The 16024-nt window shown below is 43.2% G+C and overlaps 2 protein-coding genes across 3 annotated transcripts; one reads left to right on the top strand and one right to left on the bottom strand.

The window, feature by feature from the left end:
• The first annotated feature begins 2527 nt into the window (after positions 1-2527).
• On the top strand, positions 2528-12315 carry LOC133484204 (hemicentin-2-like). Of its 2 annotated transcripts, XM_061786481.1 has the most exons (17): positions 2528-2682; positions 2757-2804; positions 3568-3627; positions 3796-3861; positions 4488-4781; positions 4862-5134; positions 5222-5509; positions 5630-5893; positions 6581-6871; positions 7047-7322; positions 7410-7524; positions 9416-9573; positions 9662-9763; positions 10984-11052; positions 11191-11250; positions 11333-11386; positions 11474-12315. In XM_061786481.1, exons 1-17 carry the CDS (start codon positions 2652-2654, stop codon positions 11539-11541), a joined length of 2517 nt encoding a protein of 838 aa, XP_061642465.1. In that variant the 5' UTR covers positions 2528-2651; the 3' UTR covers positions 11542-12315. The 2 variants fall into 2 exon arrangements, with proteins under 2 accessions (XP_061642465.1, XP_061642526.1); XM_061786542.1 differs by lacking the exons at positions 7410-7524; positions 9416-9573; positions 9662-9763.
• On the bottom strand, positions 12185-15037 carry apobec2b (apolipoprotein B mRNA editing enzyme, catalytic polypeptide-like 2b). The gene is made up of 4 exons (XM_061787202.1): positions 14449-15037; positions 13449-13629; positions 12503-12852; positions 12185-12401 (listed from the first exon to the last, which is right to left on the bottom strand). Exons 1-3 carry the CDS (start codon positions 14718-14720, stop codon positions 12505-12507), a joined length of 801 nt encoding a protein of 266 aa, XP_061643186.1. The 5' UTR covers positions 14721-15037; the 3' UTR covers positions 12185-12401; positions 12503-12504.
• Between the last annotated feature and the right edge of the window lie 987 nt (positions 15038-16024).

Consider the following 16024-nt stretch of genomic DNA (forward strand, 5'->3'; position numbering starts at 1 on the left):
TACTTCATGTATGTATGAAGCAGGAGTGGGTAAAGTATGGCCTGGGGGCCTCGTTCTTTAATCCGGCCCCCAGGCCATTTACATTATCAAGAGACCACTTGAGAAACAGTTGTGCTATTTCATAAACCCAATTCCTGGGTTGTTTGTGCTGGGTCAAATTTCTGGGTTATTTTTCTGAGAGTAACTGAATTGTTGGGTCACAGTATCCATTCATTTGGGTTGCATGGCTGATAATGTTAAGCCAATTCCTGGGTGGTTTGTGGTGGCTCAAATTTCTTCGGTTAATTTTCTGAGCATAACCAAATTGTTGGGTCAAATTAACCAATTGCTGAGTCATCGAATAACCAAATTTTGTGAGTTATTTTGACCTAAATAGTTGGGTTATTCATTCAACCCAAAAGGTTGGCTCAATAGAATTGATTGACACAAGTAGCGGTCGGGCCCTTTTTGATGCAGTAATTTGGTTAAAATGAACAAAACTTTTTTTACATTGGGAAATTTGTGTCGCATTAATTTTCTTTTTTTCCCCCTAAAATTGGTCAATGGCATGTCAATCCAGCCATTTTCTATACCGCTTATCCTCGTTAGGGTCGCGGGTGAGCTGGAGATAACTTTAGGCGAGAGGCGAGGTACAATCTTAACGGTCACCAGTCATTCACAGGGCACATACAGTAGATATAAAAAGTCTACACACCCCAAATGGCTTCTTTTTTTTTTTTTTTTGGGTAATTTAAAATAATGAGACGAAGTAAAATAATTGCAAAACCTTTTCCACCATTAGTATGACCAAAAACCTGTGCAGCACAATTGAAAAAACATCTTTTACAAAAAAAAAAAAAAAAAAACTGACCTACAACTGAGGATGTGGCTGTGTTCAGAATACACCAGTCACATTCAAAATCGAATTAAAGTACCTCTGATGAACCCCAAATAAAGTTCAGTTGTTCTGTATGCATTTCTTGACAATCTTTGTTCTTTCTAGCAGAAGCCTGAAGGTTTTGTGCAAATGGTACGTAGACTGCTATTTGGAAATAATTTGAATTGGTGTGTAGCCTTTTTCGAGCCACTGTGTAGGGAAACAGTCATTCAGAATCATATTCACACCTGTGGACAATTTAGAGTGTTCAGTGTGTTCTAACACTTTGATTTTTGGAACGTGGGAGAAAGCCGGGCAAACACCAGGAGAACATACAGCACCAACTCCACAAAGGAAGAGCTGAGCCGAGATTCAAACCCACATCCTCGGAACCTTGAGGAAGACAAGCTAACCACTCAAATAGTGTGCTTTTCTTTTTTTTTTTTTAAATGTAATAATTTTGTTTTTAATTGATTTATCATATTTTGTCAATTGATGATTACCATCTTTATTTTGATCGCATGAACAGTGAAATCAAACCAAACCAGACAGTGAGGAGAAGCGGCTCAGAAAATGGATGGATGGATGGATGGACGATCTGAAACGATTCAGTAATATTTTAGCCAAAAATTCATTCAGTGTGACAGTGAAATAAATACCTGCATGCTGGACAGTGCAGGTGAAATGTCTTAGATTCTTGTTGTTCCTCGTGAGGGAATTGAGTTCAAAATTCATTTTCGAATGGATTAAAAAAAACAAAAAAAAAAACATAGTAGGGGTCATTCAAATTAGTCAAAAGTTAGTGGAGTGAGGAGAATAAACAGAAACCCAAAGTCAATGACGCTATTTAAAAAGTTTACTGAAGCAATTATTCAGCCGTTGCCATACATCTAATCGGTCATTTCAAACTGGCTCATGTTTTCCTTCCCAACATGGCCGCCACGTAGGCACGTGGGGGCGTACCCAAGTGGAGAAAGGTAACCAAGAGTGGGCGTAACCACCTGAGTGGGCGTAACCACAGGGAAAGCCTGCACGCTGCTGACAGCTTTTTGCTCTTTCCTCAGTCGCTCGTACAGATGTAGTTACACGATTGGGCCAGCAGATGGCAATCGTCATTTCGGAAACCTTTCTGCAAGCACCTTTTTAAAGCCCAATACATTTGCTTTTCATTCTTTTTTTTCTTTTTTCTTTTTGTGGTTATCTGAAGTTACAAAAGCATTTACATTCCATGTAATTATTATTAATGAATTATTGAAGCAAGAGTAAGTCCACTCCCAGCACAAATGGAATATTGTTTCCTCTGCGCAAGCGCGTCCATATTCATTTTATATTTGAACAGTTGCATCTTTACATGAATAGGAAGTAGTTTGAAGGCTGAACTCGCACACGTTGTTTGGATGTAAATGTAAAAATATTCCAGTAAAAAATAAAAAAATTAAAAGAATAAAATTTAAAAAACACACTCAACAGAGATCAAGTACAAAACTGCAAGTATGTAGTAATTAATGTTATTCTATTTAGACTTCTGTCAATGAAACGACCATCTTTTTGTATATGCACTTTGCTGTTCTCGTGCAGTTTATTTATTTTTTATTTTTTTTTGCAATTGATCGTGAGAGAACGACATCATTCTCGACACGCTTGACTAATTCATTTCCTGGTGAGCGAGACGAAAAAAAAAAAAAAAGCAGATGTGGCCGATGGAGGAAAGCTGCTGCTCACACGCCCGTTCAGTGGGTTTCCTTTCTTGAGCTCGGCCGCACAGCGACTACGGCACTTGAGCGCTCGATGGGAAATGGCGCTCGTCGAGGTCTTCGGGGTCATGTGTAAGTCTTGAGCGCATCCATCCACTCAGTCGTGACCAAGCGCGCGTCTTCCATCCCCAATTTTGTTTTGACAGATTTCACTGCGGTTTGTGCGGCTCTGGATTATGCGGATTATGAGGACGGTGAGAAACTTTTTACTTTTTGAAACGACTCCACAGTTGCATTTCCTTCTCTCTCTTTTTTTTTTGGGGGGGGGGGGTCTTAAATAAACTATATGTATTTATCTTTATATTCATCTGCGATTTGTGTTTGCGATTGACGAGCAAAACGCTGAAGCAAACGACGACAATGTTGAGGAAGTCACAGAGAAGAAACACGAAGTGGTTTGTTCTCGTGCGTCTAACGCTTCCTGAGGCAATTTGAGGTCTGGTCTTTCCGCAATGTTTCTTGTTTGTGTTTCATTATTTTGCCATATTTTCATATTTTCCCAGTCTGTGATACCTTGTTCAAACTTCTACCATTCTTTTTCATCCACGTTTCAGTCAGACAAAGTCCGAGACAGCCGTATGTGCTCATGTTGATTCTATTGTTGTTCCTCTTTGGCTGGGTACACGCATTCTGACGTTGAACATCTTAACAGATGGTTCGAAATGCATTTCACGTCACAATCACAGTCAGTGCCTCAGTGCCAGCCACGCATATGTAAGGATTTGCGATTGTCGGCCCTGAGCAGACGGCGACGGGTAAACGGAAGCGTAATCGCGCAGGATCATCTTTTAGTGTGCTCCGATAATCAGGCTTTGATCGATCGGCCCGATTACCGTTATCTGACTTTCTTATTGCAAATCATTGTTTGCTCCATCCGAAATGAAAACAGCCGTCTCAGTCTTGACGCAACGTGTTTAAACTAGAAAATAGTAACCGTTGTCGTCTCCCAACTTCCAGTCACCGCCATGTTCATGGACGGAACCAGAGGACCGTCGCCTGACAACTATTCCATCAGCGGTGAGGAAAGACGTTTCCTTCCGAAGGGTGCATTACTTCTTAAAATCGGGCGTCAGAGATCAGAAGGATGGAATTTAGTTGTTCTATTTCTACCCTGAGCTGTTCCAAAAAGTTCAAAGGTGATTTTGCATTTGAATTTCAACTGTGGTCATTTCATCCCCGCCGCAGCCACCGCCACGCTCAGCGACACGTTCCCCACCAGCGAAGCGGCGACTGAGCCCCAGACCGTCTATGGTGAGCACCATGTGAAAAAGGAAAATGGAACAGAAAAAAAACAAAACAACACTCGGGAGTGGAGCTTTTATTTCGTGTTGCCGCACATATTGCACATGCCAGAAACGGCTCCTGGAGCCCTGCTGTGAAGAATTGATACGCCCCCAAAATGTGTAGTATTATTGATGCTAATAACAACAACAATAATAATAATATATTTTATTTGTCTTCATATGTTGTTACCTACACTAAAGTTTAAACTGTAAATATAGCACAGACAAATGACTGGCTTACAGATAATTCAATTTTTTTATTTTTTTTTTAATTCTCCGTAAGTGCATCTTTATACATGCACATGTAGACTATTATAAGCATATTCCACTAACAACCCAAGCTAAACTTAGCATCTCCTCGATCTTATTTTGTCCGTCAAGATTCAATAATACTTCCTTGGCACCGATTACTACTTTCCTAATAAGGCAGGGCTTTGGCGTCATCTTGTGGCTGGGTGAGCTCATGTACTAGTTTCTAAAAGCCAGATCAGGCCAAGATGGAATCAACAATTGATTTGAGCTGAAATGTGTGCGGGTTACTCTTGAACTGAAGATGATATCGTCTCCACTGCGTATATTTTCGCACATTTCTAGAGCCTCCGGTCCCATCACTGCACCTGCTGTCCCCCTGGGGGGACGTGTTCCCCTTTGAGAAAGCAGCGTTTGAGTGTCGTGTCAATGACAGCGCTGACTGGACGTTCGGTTGGTACAGAAATGGGCAGCGAGTGCAAGAGGAAGACCAAAACGTGTCTTTTAATTCGTCGCGCCGAGCGGCACTCACGCTCACTGCAGCATCTCAGGCGTACGCCGGACTTTACTTTTGTAAAGCTCATCACAAACTAAAGGGCGAGTCCACCAATAGTAACCCACTTGAACTGAAAGTGTATGGTAAGTTGCATTTCCCTCTATCCCTTTCTTGGTTAAAAATGATATGAATTTGTTAACTTTGACGTCTTCTCACTGTTTAGCAAACAGGCCCACGCCAGCGTTGGTTCCGCATCCAAATTTGGAGCGAATGTTCCCCGGAGAATCGGTCACCTTCCTGTGCGCTGTCAACATGTCCTCTGGATGGGACTATCTGTGGTACCACAATGACAAGGAAGTCCAAGGATGTCACAATAACAATTGTAAAATAGTTTCTTTAGCGCTCTCTGACAGTGGACAATACCACTGTAAAGCCAAGAGGGGGGAAAGTCCTTTCTACACAGAGCAGAGTAAAACATTAAGCCTGCAGGTGTCTGGTAAGCATCAGTGAGCAGCTCACTTCGGCCTCTTCAATTCTTGCCATTCTTCCTTCTTGGTTCTGACCCTCACCTGCTTGACTTCAGAACCACCCACACCGACTCTCAAGTTGAGGACTTCCTGGTCAGACGTCTTCCAAATGGAAAGCGCGGAGCTGACTTGTGACGCGGGCGGCCCCGAGTGGACATTCACTTGGCACAGAGACGCGACGGCGCTCCGGGAGGACCCGGCGCTGGTCCTGAGCTCGGGGGGAGCTCTTCTGAACATCACCTCGGCTTCTCAAGCCCACCGGGGAGGATATACCTGCAAAGCGCACCTCGAGTCCAGGAGAGTCACCTCTGCTTTCAGCAACACAGAAAACATCACAGTTTATGGTAAATTACCTTTTTTTTTAACTGGATAATGGTTGAGAATCACTGTTGTAGGTGATTCTGACTAATAACTGAATTATTAAACAATTTATTGTGTGTATGTTGTTGTTTTTTTTTTTTAAGAAAATATCCCGAAACCGTCCCTGAGCAAGGATCCTGTTTTGAACTCAATGTACGTTGGCGAAAACACTACATTCACCTGCAAAGTCCATGTGGGCTCCGGATGGCTGTACCACTGGTTCAGAGACGGAACGGAGCTGGCGGTCGCCGACCGGACCCTTGGGATCCACCTCAGCCCTCGTGACACCGGGGCCTACTGGTGCAAGGCCACCAGAGGCCAAAGAACGTCGACGGACATCAGCGAGCACATCACTCAAGATGTTCTCGGTGGGTTCAGTGAAATTGGCTGGCAAACGTTATGCGTTGAGTTGGAAGCCCTTTTGATAGTTTCGGAAGTCAATGAGCGGAACAGCATCTCGCATGCACCTTGCTTCCTTTCCGCGCTGTTTTTGATTCTGTTGAAACAGGATGTGGTACTGTGCAGGGAGGGGACGGAAATGAATTCTTTTAGCGGTGAATATTAAACCGAGGCTGGTGGCGGTGGCCTATTTCGGTTTTCCACTCGGTCACCTTTTCTCTGAATTTTTGGTTTTAACGCAAAACTGTTTTGGGATTTTTACTTTTTCACAGGCCCGGGACTATAGAGATTTAATCAAAGTTAGAATACATTTTTAGCAGATAGGGTGATTGAAAAAAAATAGCTAACAACTGATTTCTGATAGTGGCTCGCATGGTCCAAGGAGAAAGTCATAAAATTGCGATGTGGAACTGAATCAACGTTCAGATTACATTTGCCCAATTAGACATTGTTCAGCGTGTCCCTTGATTTCTTAATTCAGTCACATGCAGGAGGTTGGCGTCCATGTAAGATTCTGATATGGTTATTTACTTATCCAAATTGGAATTGGTCAGCAGTGGTCAAGGTCTGCGCTCCACTGGCTGACACTCGGACACGCTGTCCTTTTTAGTCTTGGGTTCTAAATGGCAAACTGGAAGGTATGTGTGCTTTTTCAGGAATACCTCTTCCATCTTTGACGCTAAGCAGTCAGTGGGCCGACGTGTTCCCCACCGAAAGCGTGACATTGAGCTGCGCGATGGCCGACGATTCCGGCTGGACGTATACGTGGCGTCGAGACGACGCAGCATTGCCCGGCGACGACGCGGTGTCATTTGGGCCAGGTGGAGCCAACCTGACCATCGGCTCGGCTTCGGTCTCTCACCGAGGACGATACAGCTGCTCGGGGAAGCTCCGGGGCAGGTCTGTTAGCAGCAAATTCACATCTGGAATGACCCTCAGTGTTTACGGTGAGTCATCTTTCTTGAACAACACGTACGTACGAGGGCACCTTGACTTACGAGTGCTACAACTTACAATATATACTTCAGAGTGTGGTCACCGAACAAATTAAAGGCGTAAGTGAATGTACCACGTTGTTTGGAAAATCACAAACGATGCATGGAATCAATGTTTTCCCCTTAGACAACAAACCCAACGTCAAATTGGAGCACGACCCAGAACACATGGTCATGCACACAGGAGATTCCGTCTCCTACAGCTGTCATGTCAACACCTCCTCTGGGTGGGAGTATGTGTGGTACAAAGATGACACTCAGCTCAGTGTATCGGGAAAGAATTACACCATAAATTCTGTGAGGAAATCAAACAGTGGATCATACAAATGTCAAGCAATCAGAGGGGAAACTACTGGTATCTTCAAGACGGAACAAAGTCAGGCTTTAAGGCTCCGAGTTGAAGGTATGTTTGTTCAGCTCCCTTGTAAAAGTCACCTGCAGTATGTGTTTCATTGGTAACCCTTTGTATAAAATACGATTGCTTCTGCAGAACGGCCATCAGCAAATATAATCGTGTTAACTGGTTGGTCCGAGGTCTTTGCCACTGACAGTCTCATGCTTAAGTGTGAGGTGAAAGGCAGTGAGGACATGTGGAACTACACATGGTAATAACTTAATGACTAAGCCACTTTCATTTATGCTGTTTATAAAAACACTGCGACATGACATCCAATACAAGAGCTTGATCAAAACGTACGCCTGTGAAGATAATAATGCTCCCTTTAATTGACTCTGCTTCATTCGCTCAATCTACCTCAAGCTTCATTCTCTCAATCTACCTCAAGCCAGCTGTTGGGGACAGATGGCTTTCCCACTGAATTTTGGTTCTGCTCCAGGGTTCCTTAAATGGGGCGTTTCACCTTGCATTCCATCACCTACTGATCCTTTCCAAAAAAAATGGAATATCATGGAAAAGTTTATTTATTTCCATAATTGCATTCAAATCATTTACTTTCATAAAGCATAGCTTCAGGGCCCACAATTGAAACAATTTCAAGTATTTATTTGTTTATTTTTACATCATTTGGGCTTCCAGCTCATAAAACCCACAAAATCAGGAATTCAGACATGTAAATTACCATTTACTTCTCAGTTTTTGGAAAGAGAAAAAAATAAATAAATTAGGATCACATTAAATCAATCAAAATACGGTACTTTCAGAACGATTTGTTAATCTTCAATACTGGTTTGGGAATCCCTTTGCACTGTGGCATTGAGGCAATCAGTCTGTGGCATTGCCTGGGAGTTATGGAAGGCCAGATTTCCTTCATGCTTGCTGTCAGTTCTTCTTTGTATTTGGTTCCGGTGCGCCTCATTTGCCTCTTGATAATACCCCATAGATTCTCAATGGGGTTTAGATCCGGCGAGTTGGCCGGCCAGTCAAGCACTGTGATGGCATGGGTATCGAACCAGGTTTTGGTGCTTCTGGCAGTATGGGCGGGGGCCAGATCATGCTGGATGATGAAATCTGCATCAAATTCTCAGCAGAAGGAATCCTGAAGTACTCTAAATCATTCTGCTGAACTGTTGCGGTGACCTTGGATTTAAGCAAGCAGAGTTTACCAACACCTGCACTGGACATTGCACCCCAAATCATGACTGACTGTGGATATTTCACACTGGACCTCAAGCAGCTTGGGTTCTGTTCTACACTTGTCTTCCTCCAAACCCTTGGTACTTGATTCCCAAATGAAAGGCACACTTTACTTTCATCAGAAAAGAGGACCTTGTACCAATGGCCGACAGTCTAATCCTTCTTCTCCTAGGCCCAGTTGAGACGCTTCCTATGTTGGCTTAGGCTCAGAAGCGGCTCGACCCGAGGAACCCAACAGTTGTAGCCCATCTCCCAGATGCGTCTGAATGTGGTGTTTTTTGAAGCTGTGACTCCTGCCTCATTCCACTCTTTCTGGATCTCTGCTAGATTCTTCAATCTTCTCTGTTTGCTAATCCGCTGAAGCCCACAGTCATCTCTTTTGCTGGTGCATCTTCTGCTGCCACATTTTGTCCTTCCACTAGACTTTCCATTGATATGCTTGGACACAACACTGTGTGAACAGCCAGCCTTCCTTAGCTATTAACTTTTGTGGCTTACCCATCCTATGGAGGGCATCAATGATGGTCTTCTGGCCAGCTGTCAAGTCTGCAGTCTTCCCCATATTGAACCCAACTGAGACAATTGAACCAAACTGAATCAATTTAATGACACCTGGGGAAACCGGTGCAGGTGCTTAAAAATAACCAAATAAATACTTGAAATTGTTTAAATTGTGGGCCCAGAATCTATTATCTATGAGAGTTGGACTTTTTGAATGGAATTATGGAAACAAACCAACTTTTCCATGATGTTCTAATTTTTTGGAAAGGGTCTGTAAGTGTTCGTTCATGTGGAGCTCTACTGTGTTGATTTGATACAACGCTTATACTGGATGTCATTAGATTGTGCAGGCGTACCTAATGTGGTGGCCAGCATGTGAAATATTCTTTTTCAACAAACAGGTTCACCAAAGGGGAACGGCTCATGAACTCGTCATCCGACAAATACACGGTTACGCCTCAAAATGACCCTGAGCAGAGCCAATACATTTGCCAGGGTATTCGCAGCGGGCGGCCTTCGTACTCCAAAGCCAGTGATCCACTCGCAACTAGGAACCTGTGTAAGTTTTGAAGGCCACGTGGATGTGTGATGGCTTTACACCAGCAACTACTTCCTCACCTTCGTTTTTGGCTTTGATTACCTTGTAGTACTGAAGAGGCGGGTGCTCCTTTCCATCTCTGGCTGTATCTTCTTCGGCATCGTTGCCGTTTTCTTCGGCTGCCTTGTTCTCAGAGTCACCAGAAAACCAGGTGTGCTGACCATTTTGTGCAGGGGTTCTCAAACTTTTTCGGCCCAGGGAAACATTACAGGGGAGAAGGACTCCATCATAATCCTAATGCCAATTAAACATAACGACCATGTGCACCCCTAAAGCCATGGGAATTATGTATTTTTGAACGTTTCAACGTAAACATACTTTCATCCAGGTCATTATATTCTCAGGGCATTGAATAGATCGTAACTGGCCTGTTCGGGTTGTCTTTGACGTTTCCGTCCGAGCAGGCTTCATCGGCTCATGCTCAAAGGCTAGCTAAGACAGCGCTAATCGGCGAAACGTAACTGTCACAAAGAAATTTAATCGCCAGTGAACCGTGTCACAATGTTGTGGATATAACAGCCAATCTAAAATGCACGAGGCAATCAACAATGCAGAAGCGGAAGTATGTACATATTGTGTTTTACAATCAAACTCAACTCTGTTTATAATTTCATATGTACCTGTGCGTGGAAGGCAAAGTGCTACGAGTCTGTCACGGAAATGCACGGGTGCCGTCAGTGAATGGGGAGATCGATCGTTGCCAACAGCTTCTCAGAATATCCACACTCCTTTATTGTCGCCCGTTTCTTTGTGGTCGTCCGCTTCTTCCTTGACAATCGCCCCATGTTTTTGTGGTTCAGTAAAAAAATACTAATTCAGTACAGTATACTATGTATGTGGAACCTCACTACAGGGTCGCAGGTTTTCCGTAGCAGTGCATTAGTAAATGTGTGGTGTACTTGGTGTGCGGCGACAATTTGCTAACTGTAATTTCTTCGCAATGGTCCATTTCAGTCGCATTCAGCTGCATCACTCGGTGTGCGGGGGATCTTAGACAACCCGAACAGTCCAGTTACAATCGATTCAATGCCCTGGGAAATTCAAACCTATTTATGACCTGTTTAATAGATAGGATCTTAAATTTAATTCATTTCAATATTCATCAATCTTTGCTAGGTGATGTGCACTGCTTCCACTAACAACATGGCTGCGAAGAGAGAGGAACTAGTTTACAAAAGCACAGTCAGTGAGAGGGAGGAGTCATTGCTTTAGTATGGTTGTTTTAGGTATGACCTTTGATTTTTTTTTTAAATGATACGACAAAATGTATTGCAAATCCAATTATTTTGAGACCACCCCAGTTTGAGAACCCCTGATTTTGAGGAATTTCAAACGTGAGCCTGTGACCAGATGTCTTTTCTGATCGTGCAGCGGACGATGTTGAAGGGCCAGAGGAGGGCGAGCTCTTCCTCACCATGGCTCAGCTCAAGGACCGCGATGGTATAGCGACACAGGCCAGAGTCTATTTCCTCAATTTCAATGACTTATTTGGAAGCTATTTGAGAAAAAAACATTCACAGATTGGGTAAATCTAGGCGTTGGCACTCATGTGTTTAAGTTCCTCTCTCACACTTGCAGATGCTCCTTGTCCACTGGTTGATTACATCACAGATGTGGAATTAAATCCTCCAGCAAAAGGTACAGGGCAGCTGAATCAATGTTGTTGCGTCACTCAGCTCGCTCCTCACTTATGCTTGTTCAAATAAAATTCCACCTCCAGAACAAGCGGACATTATTCGCACTGAAGCAACAGTAACGTCACAAGATGACCAAGGTAAGGTTGCGGCGGTGCATACTGTGGTAGTTACGATAAAAAGTACACTAAAGGAGCTGTCGGCTTTCTGTCTCTTTATGTCCACAGCTGTGACGACGAAGAGCAGTGAAAGACTTCCAGAGGTGGAAGGCGCTCTGGTTTCCTTTCAGCGCTGAGCCGCCAAATATGTTTGTGTTAAAGTATTTGAAACCTTCATGGATCCGCCATGGAAAAAGTTTGTGAACATAAGAACATGTCGTTGCTGTCGGGCGGAATCCTCACATCTACCAAATCACTGCTTTTCACGACTGTGGTTACATTATCTTTCCAAACTCTTTTTCAAAGCTCTTGGAGCCATGAGTGATGCAATAAATTTAAAAAAATAGCTGACTAACTCATGTATTAGGCGGATATAAATCTGCAAACAAATTTACCTTTGTGGCTGACCAGTTCCTTCTGCCCCAAAGCATTACAGTGATCAATTTTAATGACTTCGGGATGGACCAATAGTATTGATTTGTGAAAAAATATTAAATTTACCATCATTGGTCATACGAGGTTTCCGACCAACAGCGATGATATGAGCGTGGGCATCAGTGAAAAGAGAAACTATTTAACTGGTGGTGCAAATGAAAAGTCAAATGTCCACTGATAAAGACGGTAAATTATATTATTTGCTTTGAATTGTATTTTTGTTAATGAACTCATTTAGGTACTGTTAAAATATTGTGGAACATTACTTTCATACCGTACTGTATAATGTAAGCCGAGTGCTGTATACACAGTTATTGCAACAAACACCAGATTAGACAGTTATGATAAAGTCAAAGGACAGGAACTGTGCCTTTAATGTGAATGTGACACCAGTTTGTTCTCTGTCTGTCTAATGTGACTTGTTGAATAAAATGTGATGAATAAAGCTACAATAAAATAAAAATAAAAAAGAAATACACTTGAAGTAAAACTTTGTCTCCCAATGAAATCATCACCCCAAAATGTTCAAAATATTCCACTGGAGGAGAAATTCTGTCCACACCTGTGACAGGGGGAAAAAAAAAAATTATTCATTTTTTTTTTTTTTTTTTTTTTAGAAACTGAAAGACTTCAAAACAATACAAAGTGATCTGTCCGGCTTACTTCTACTTGAGGATATCAGCCAGTTTCTCCACATAGTAGTTGTAGTTCTCCTGACAGTCCTCCCAGGGTGTAAAGCTCTGGTCCCCCTTCTCCACGTAGGTCTCCCAAACATGCTGGAAGTCAGAGGGCTTCATCATCCTCAGTTTGCATCCAGCGCTCACCAGGGCCTTCAGCCCCTCCACTAACTCCGGCTCCTCGCATTCAAAGAGGCGAGAGCAGAATACACAGAGACGGAGCTTCTTGCGTTGTCGGAGGATGTTGGCCAGCTTGGCTGTGCAGGCCACACAGGGACTGGATGTCACGTACCATGTGACGTCGTATTCCTGGGAGGGGTTACTGTCAGGGAGCACCTTGAAAGGTAAGAGGGGGGGCAAGAAAATGATCAAGACTACACGCACCGGTTCAGTGCTGGTTCAATCGGGAATTCACTGAGTAAAGCAATCTAGCAAGAGCTGAACCCGACTGTAATGAAACAGACAACGACTTTCTTTTATTTATTGCTAATTCTCTGATGTCTTTCTGAAATCAGTTTAATACAGTAAATAAACTGAAAAACATAGAGGAACCCTCCCTAAATAATTGTACTCATTCACTGCCAGCCTTCCCGGTTAACATGGATCTTCGACTTTAAAGCCGTCAACGGCAGTGAATGTGTTTTAATGATCACGCATGCTTGACTCCATGTACACTATGCGCTCCAACATGCGCTGTCAGATTTTCATCCTTATTTCTTTTCACTTCACTTCTCAAAACTCCAAACTGAAAGTTTAGATGTCACCTTATCTGGTTTCTCACCAAACTTTGTGCCGACGAAGTGGGGAAAAACAGCGTCAGCTAATGACTAAATCAATACAGAGATGATGTATGTTTAATGTGTTCAAAAAATATATATGTTCCCTTATGAAAAGAGATAAAAGCATGACCAGCTGAGGCTGGAGAACATTACTTGCTGAAAGAAAGCCTCTTCAGCATGAGCTGTGGCATGTTCATCCTCCAGGTAGCCTTTCAAAGGCTCTGTGCTGCCCCCTGGCGTGTCCACTCGGTAGCAGAGCAGGGTCTTGTTCCTGCCGGACGAGTACTCCACGTTCCTGAACTGAAACTTGAAGTAGAACGGGCTCATCTGCGTTCTGGTTGGAATTTAAAAAATAATAATAATAATAAATAAAAATGTCTGTAAATTCATGAGCACATTGCAAGCTTTTTGAGCAAGGCCAAATTTATACATTTTATAAATTTTATAAATTTGGGATTTTGGCGAATAAAAAAAATAAATAATAATAATTCATAAAAATGTAATTAAATTAAAAAAAGAAAAAGTGGTTGCAAAAGTAGTCACACTTAATTAGAAGAATAAGTAAGTACAGATGTGTAAAAAAAAGACTAGTAAAATTAGAAATACTGACTCAACTCCTGTAGACTACTTAAATACTGTAAAAGTAAAACAAAGTACAGACTCTGAAATGTATTTAAGTAAAAAGGTAAAAATATGATTTAACTGTCGGTTATATTCAATACCAGTTTTGAAAAAAGAAGTCACACAAAATGGTTTCCCTCTATAATTAACTCGCATAGTCAAATGACGCTAGCTAGCTAGCATTGGCTCGACGTTTATGCTGTGAAAACAACGTTCCCAACGCTTTGCTAACATTGTAAATTGACTCACAAAAAAACTTAATTACTTTGATCACTAAAAACAATACGCCTTACTTTGATGTGTTTTGGGGATTAGAGTGAGAATGTTTGAACGTCAGAAGCTGGTGATTATTTTTAGGCTGCCACAAAATGCTTCTTGTATCCGACATCAAACAATTGTCTCGAAAAAGACCACACATGCGGCTATACAGTATGACGTACAGTAGGTGTTTTTCGAAATATATCCCTATTCATTGAGCGTATGTACACAGGCAAAGGAACAAATACAGCAGGTAAGCGAGTATCTTACCCACCCTGTGACGATCTCAAACGGCGGCAGTTCAATGGGCTCGAACTCGGCATTTCCATCACTTTTCTTCACCTGCACGCCCGCTGCCCCGGCAGCTTCCCCGTTCTTCTTGTCCTCAGCCACCGCGCACGGCTCAGGGGTTGTCTCCGGCTTTTTGACAACTTTGTCCTGCTTTTTCCCGCATTTGGCCTTTTCTTTGTCCTTCTCGTCATTGGTTTTGCCTTCCGCCTTCTTTTCCTTTCGCTTGACACTGACCCGGCCGGTTCTGTCGGCCATGATTTTGCAGGAGCAAGTGAGTGTGTTGGATGAAGACAAAGGGGGGAGAGAGAGCGGATCGGATACAAGTGGACTGATAACCCGAGTGCATCAACAGAAATAGAAGCTATTGTCATCTGAGTCATACCGTGCACGTCTGGCTGGGGCAGGCTCGGCGAACCCGCTCCTCCCCCTCGGCCCCCATCCATGCCTTGGATGCTGAAAGGCCAGGAGATAACAAGACGGAGCATTTTGAATGCCATACGTATAACTGGCAACACTGTAAAGAAACGCTCTCTTTACAAAGGGGGGCCCCGATCCATTTTCAGCTGACCGGGTGTCGCAATACTTTTTTCAACATACTGTTCAGTCAGTGGATTAGCCTGCGACCCCTTGGAACAAAAGATACCATCCAGTCCCCGACCTCTCCTAACTGTCAGCGGTCAGCAACCGGCAGGTTATTAATAACCATGCGTGTGTACAGGGTTACCAAGGCTCTCTCGACACAGAACCATAACTTTTGTTTTTGGCAACTGGACTGTCCTGCGGCACTAAGTAATAAGCCACCTAAGCCGCCAGCCCCCTAAATAGTGGAGTCCAGACAAACATGATGCCTCTCTGTGTTATAAATAGCAAAGGGAAAACACCAGGGTGGGCCAGTGTACATGTGCCTGTGTACAATCAAGCCATGAAATGTCCCTGTATCAATATCGTCGGTCGAGTGGGGGAGGGGAAGAATTGGTTTTGTAACTGCACATGAATATGGCCCTGCGCACTGCCGATGTAATCACTTGGCATGAGGGGGAGGGAGCAGGGGCCTGCAATTACAATTTACACTTTCCTCCCGTCGCTCAGCCTCACTCTCGGCCAAGTAATTCATCTGAGAGGCAGTTACCAGGTGGTCTAACGCAAATGCATGAGCTGTCACAGGAGTACACAGATGTTATACTATGTAGAACCAACAACAACACCTTCCAACCAAAAACACCGATCACACCTTACTGTTACATACAAGAACTCATGATGCCTTACACCCAAGAATCACGGACACCTTAGATCCTAGAACCTACGGCACATTTCATCCTTCCACCATAAATCCTACTTTACCTCACACCCTATGACACCTTACATAAAAGAACTCATGATGCCTTACACCCTAGGACCTGTGACACCTTACACCAAAGCACCTAAGACACCTGAAACCCTACAACCACCGACACCTTAGACCAACATATTACACCATATCCAACAACACCTTACACCATCGAACTAATGGCATCTTACGCACTAGAACCAACAAACCCTTACACTCAATAGCCAAACAT

This window comes from Phyllopteryx taeniolatus, chromosome 1 (assembly GCF_024500385.1).
Source record: "Phyllopteryx taeniolatus isolate TA_2022b chromosome 1, UOR_Ptae_1.2, whole genome shotgun sequence".
NCBI lineage: Eukaryota > Metazoa > Chordata > Actinopteri > Syngnathiformes > Syngnathidae > Phyllopteryx > Phyllopteryx taeniolatus.